Here is a 6,259-nt window from a genome sequence, read left to right on the forward strand (position 1 = left end):
ATTTTATACAATAAAGAAACTTTCAAATGCAATGATTTCGGAAAAAATTAATTAAATTATTGTATATAACTACTAGTAAAATGAATAACTAATAGAATTCATTTGTCCAAGTGTCTACACTAATTTTTTCGAAAAAGTTGTAATTTTGTTTACATAATTTTATGTCATTTCAAAACAATATTTCTGAATAAAAGATATAATTTTTTTTTAATTTTGTTAACAAATTAATGTTTATACAGGTTCACCAACAGCTGGACTATATGCTTATTTCTTTGCCTTTTTGCCTTTTTTTGACTTTTTTGATTTTTTGCCTGTTTTTCTCTTTTTCTGGACTGGTGGCGGTGGCGGCGGCAACAGTATCGTCGAAAAGTCCGTTTCAAAACATTGCGAGCAACCGTCCTTGTACACCAGTGGCGCGATCACCCGGCACGGGTCCACCCGACCTACGTTCACGATGAACAAATCCGCATCGTCCACGATTTCGTGGTTCTTCAACCGATTATTCGACGACCAAACGTTCCCTGGTCGGGTGCCGTCGATCAAGTGGCCGACAAACGCGTTCGCCGCTTGTCCCGTCCTGAAAGGACAACGGGAGGCCGGACAGTTAAGGTCGAACAAGCACGGTTTGCCATGTTGATCTCTGTCGGCGTCAAACTCACCGCTCTGCGCCTGCGAATTCGTCTTCATCTCTTTGTACAAGGCTGTTAACTTTTCCATCATCGTCATAACGCAGTTGGCCTGTTTCATTTCCGAGCCGCAATGGCTGTCGGGATCTGCACACGAAAATGTAATATTAGATGCATTGACGGATCTAGGGGAGTGGGGTGGATCGGGGGATGACGGTGATTTGTCCCCAGGTGCAACATTTTTTGAATTTATGAGAGGACATATTTACACTGAGTAGGTATTTGAGTTGGCACTCGGCCAAGTAAACTTTTTTTCTTTATAAAATGTAGTTACATATAGCCTGTAGGTACCTACGCGATAAATAGTAATAAATAATAATGCTTTGATTTTCAACGTCGAGGGTGGTTTCTGATAGAAAATTGGATCTAGTTGGAACTTTTGGGAGGTTCATATGGAAAATTCACAGTACTTTTCAAAAGCGTCGGGAAAACAAATAAAACCTGTTTTCAAAAACTATTAACTATATATACCTGACATTTTCAAAAAATTATTATATTAACATTTTCTGTAAATTATAAAAATTTTGAAATGGTTTGACTCTTTTTGAGTTATTGATAGACATGAAAAATTTTCCAAATTTTCGAATTTATTTTGATTTTTTCAATATTATTGGAAATATATAATTTTTCGCAGAGTAAAAAATCTTGAAAACAAAACTTAATACAAGATTTCTCATAAGTCGTTATTAGAGTAATAAAAAAAAAACTAGCGTGAATCCACAATAATTTTTTATAAGCGTCTGAAGTTAACATTTTTATGAAATTCGTCAAAATCGCAAAATAAGTAATTTTTATAGGTACACTGTTACAAAATATTAAATAATCTAAAAATATATAAAACACAGTTTTTTTTATACAGATTTTAATTTAAAATTAAGACAATATTTGATATTGTAATATTATATAACGAAGAGTAACGGTTTTAGTTATTTTGATGTACCTAATTTAAAAATATTATTCGTGGGTATACTTTAAACTTTTATACATACAATGATATTTTCAAATTCTATGTTTTCTGCAATAATTAATTCAACTTACGGTATTATTAGGTAATTGTAAAATAAATTACTTTAATAACAACAATATCATAAAATATACTTAGTAATATAGACCAACACACCAGCTTTTGTTAAAAAACGTTTTTTGTATATAATCTTATTATATCATGGAATTTAAATCATCCATTACAGTGACCCTAACCACACCTACTAATACTACTACTACTACCTACTACTTTTTTTTCACATTTTTATTTTATCGCATCGCCAGACTCGTGGGGGAGGACTGTCTTTGCTTTGATTTCCCACCGAGCCACCATCTTTTATTCATCTAAATAAGCTTTATACATTTTACTTATACTAAACATTCAACATTTTATGTAAAATAAAATAAAACCGTGAACAACTACTTACTACTTCTTACTACTACTACTACTACTACTACTAGTACTACTATACAGAATACTAATATATTTTAATTGTCAATTTTTAATCTATTATATATTTTTCGTTCATTAGACATTATATGGACATCTCTTTGTATATTTGAGTTATACTGCACGATCAAACTCTTGCGATCTCGAAGACCCAAAATGTTTTTTTCCTGGTCCGCACGACTGCTTCGCGTCCTACTTATCTATATCTACATGCTACTCACTTTCTTTAATTTGGATTTATCACTGTCCACCAACAATGCAGCTGATCATAATCTTTTGCCCATAAACGAAACGAAGTACAAGTAGGTACAAGTCACATTTGGCACGTTACTTTAAAATGTTACCACATAGCTACAGTATAGTACTTACCTCACTACCAAAACTGAATGAATATTGACTTTTCTTTCGTAAATAGTATAATAATATAATAATAATGTATCCATCTACCAAAATAAGGGTCTCTAAATATACATTTACAGGGTGGTCCATTTAACGTAAAATAATGTTAATGAGTGTCTATAGTGAAACTCCATATGACTATATATCTATAAATATATAGATGTATACAATTTAGCTATCGTCTAAATTTACTATTATTAATAATTGCATATTTGTGCAAAAAAAAATCATCGTCTTGAACACGCGACAAATTTAGTATATAAATTCTATGAAATTTGTATTCGTTTAGTGAATAATAGGTATACGTGATGGATATGGTTTTACCTTGCTTGACCTTTGGTCGTTTGTTTCTGCATGAAGTTTTGTGTTTGCATATTTTCTTTGGGCTAAGCATTATTCTTTCAGTACAATCCATCGCCGACGCTTGTGTAGGAACGCATTCGTTTATTGCTTTGTACTGATATTTATTACTATCAGGCGCACGGTTGAAATGAGTAACCACTAAATCCCCTTGCGAAGTCAAACGGACGAAGACTTCTACGGTGCCCACGGGATGTGGACGGCCATTATCGTACAGCGGCAAAACCTGCGCGTGATACACACCGCGACTTCAATCAATTATAACTTCCAATAATTTTTAATATTTTTTTTATATCATACAACGCGCCTAGTTAACTATTTAAGACGTACCTTTGTCGTATGGTAACGAATAAGCAGTAATAAAATATAACCTATAAATTATGACAACTCGGAATGTATACGTTACCCGTTTCAGTTTTCGGGCCCTCTGTTCCTGGTTGGGGTTCAGTATGACGTCGACGAACGTCCGATCGAACTCGAGCTTTGTCTGCGCGACATATCGCATTTGCTGTTCGCCAAGCACACGCCTGTTCACGCTAATGATCGCGCAAAAGTCACGGGCTGTCCGGCAAAGGTCCGCCGTGCTGACCGTCAACAAGCATGACTTGCCGTTGGTCATCAGGATTTCGCCCCCGCCAACCTTACCGTCGGCGCAAAAGCCGCCCTCGCATATTACCAATTCGACCAGCCTCGGGAACCGGAAGCACACACACACCGGACACGTGTTGTGTATCTGGACCTGATCCGTCAACGTGACGCGATACACGATCACCTCCAACATAAATAGATTATTTCCGGTAACGGACATTTGGCCGTCGATTATGCTGCCGCTGCTGCTCGTAAGTATGAAGATTAGGTACGCATATATTGGTCTGGTCCTCTAGATTTTTGCTATTAACACTGACGGTATATGTGACGAAATTTTGACAGCAATGTCTTGTTCACCACAATTCGTGTTGTTAAATTGTGTAAAATTTGTTTGTTTGTTTATGTCTACGGATTTTCCATACTTAGCGTCTTGGCAACCCACTCGCTATTTTACTCGTTTTCGGTTAGGCGACCCGAACACGAAATTCATTTTTTGAAAATACTGCATTAATATAGTGTGTTATTGTTTAATTTTTTTATGGTGGTCTTTTTCATTATAAGACACTTTAAATAGCCAAAAAGAATACCTATTACACCAGAATTGTTTCCAACAAAAATCTTTTAAAGATTTAAATTTTTTGTTTTTTTAAGCAAAGATTAATCATGATTAAATTGCAAACTAGTGAAACTGAATAGATACTAGCGTTTAAGTATGTATTGCTAGAATATGTATTAATATGTATTATATAAGATGAATCTAAAACTTTCAATATCTACGTAATTTAAACTCACTAATTGAATAAACGAAATATTTTATTTTACATTTTTATCAACTACAGATTCTTATAGTGAGTCTCGGGTCTCTGTCCGATTACAACAATACTCTCAAAAATAACGAAATGTTACCAACTAATGGCACCTATTAATTGTGATTAGTCGTTACAAATTACAATATTATTCGATTAGTTACAACTTACTGAGGTCACTGCTATATTGTATAGCATTGATTACGTATATACCACTTAATCAATGGGTACATATTAATACATTTTAGAACAATACGATGACTGCCGTTATCAATATTAACAGCAATTTCAGGTCTAGGATATACAAATTTTAAACCGTATACAAATAATGTTATATAATTAAAAGAAAACGTGAAGCATTTATTTAATCACGAATTTTTTTTTCTAATACTGCGATTGCATAATGTATATCAGCAGCAAATAATGAACGTCATGTGAACGAGCGTAAGGTGAATTTATCCGTAGACGGTAAGTTTAGTCTCATCTCGATTATAATAATATGACGTATTGACGTTTACATATATTTTCCACGACGTCTAGTGCTCGCATTATTACAATATCGTATTGTCAATCATGTTAAAATAATAATATAATATGAAGTACCTACAATATATATTATCATGCGTGTATAACAATATAATAATAAAAATTGTTGTCGGATACATCTCGATCGGCCCGATCGGGGTATTGACATTGACTTCAACCATGTGTTATATATAATATATACGCTGCTCATCGATCAAGACGTCCGCCGTGACTTTACGATGATATTATAATATTGTATAGGTACAGTCTTCAAATATATATTATTTATATTTTATACTATACGTTTAATTATAACAACGTCCGGAAAATATACATCGTCACGACTTTACACTGACGCATGTCGATCAAAACGTGTGCTTCGAGTAACACATCAAATCATATAATATGGGTATCGTTTTAAATATTATTAATGTGTGATTTATTGATTTCCAAAACAGCATGTTTACCGTACTCGCGTATAATAATTACAGCAAGAAAACAATTATCATTGTCCATCATTAATAATATACAATTATACCAACGATTCACGGACTCACCACGACTTCATTCAGTCGCAAGATAAAATATAATATATAATAATATTATGTTGTATCATAATTTTAGATTCTGAGCGAAGCGATGAATGTATTGATTTTACAATGATGTGTGTTTTTTCGATTAATATTAGTTTTTTAAAATTAATGTCGACAAAAAATGTTCGCTCTGTCAAAAAATTTGAATACGTAATACAAGGTTCCTCATAAGTTGTTTTTAGTAGAAATTAAAAAAAAATAAGCGTAATTTTACAATAATTTCATTATTAGATGACTAGATTGTGTTGAGTAAGTTACAAATCACACAAATTGTCACTTTTAGTTTTAGATTCTGAGCGAAGCGATGGATGTATTGATTTTACAATGATGTGTGTTTTTTTTTTTTTTTTTGTGTCTGTCATCACCTTTTAGGACAGTAAAAGTGCTTGGATTTTCTTCAACAGTAACTTTTCTGATAGGAAAGTGAATCTAGTTGGTACTTTGAGGGGTCAAAAGTAAAAATTTCCCAGTAGTTTTCAAAAGCGACGTGAAAACCAAAAGAAAAATTAAGGAAAAACGGGCGATAAAAACTTTTATGGCTAAGGATTGAAAAATTAAAACAAGGCCCCACGTAAATAGGTTATATATAAATTACTTTATTCACAATAATATCATCAAATATACTTGGTAATATCATAGGCTGACTGACCGTTTTCGCTCAGAATCGTATTTCTAATACAATGATATTATATCATTATTCAAATTTAACACCATCCATTACAGTGACCCACTTGTACCTACTGTACAGCAGAGCGACATCCACTTACCCACCTTTTTTAATTTTTGTATTTTTCATCACATTTTTAAGTATTAAAAGTGTTTGGATTTTCAACTTCAATATATTCATTGACATTTTCACCAAATGTT

At 33.1% G+C, this 6,259-nt stretch overlaps 1 protein-coding gene across 1 annotated transcript; it reads right to left on the reverse strand.

Moving 5' to 3' along the window:
- Positions 1-264: 264 nt before the first annotated feature.
- LOC132946057 (uncharacterized) lies at positions 265-3,688 on the reverse strand. Its single transcript, XM_061015877.1, has 3 exons — positions 3,287-3,688; positions 2,845-3,106; positions 265-773 (listed from the first exon to the last, which is right to left on the reverse strand). The coding sequence occupies exons 1-3, from the start codon at positions 3,686-3,688 to the stop codon at positions 265-267; spliced, it is 1,173 nt and encodes a 390-aa protein (XP_060871860.1).
- Positions 3,689-6,259: the final 2,571 nt, after the last annotated feature.

This window comes from Metopolophium dirhodum, chromosome 6 (assembly GCF_019925205.1).
Source record: "Metopolophium dirhodum isolate CAU chromosome 6, ASM1992520v1, whole genome shotgun sequence".
In the NCBI taxonomy this organism is placed as follows: Eukaryota; Metazoa; Arthropoda; class Insecta; order Hemiptera; family Aphididae; genus Metopolophium; species Metopolophium dirhodum.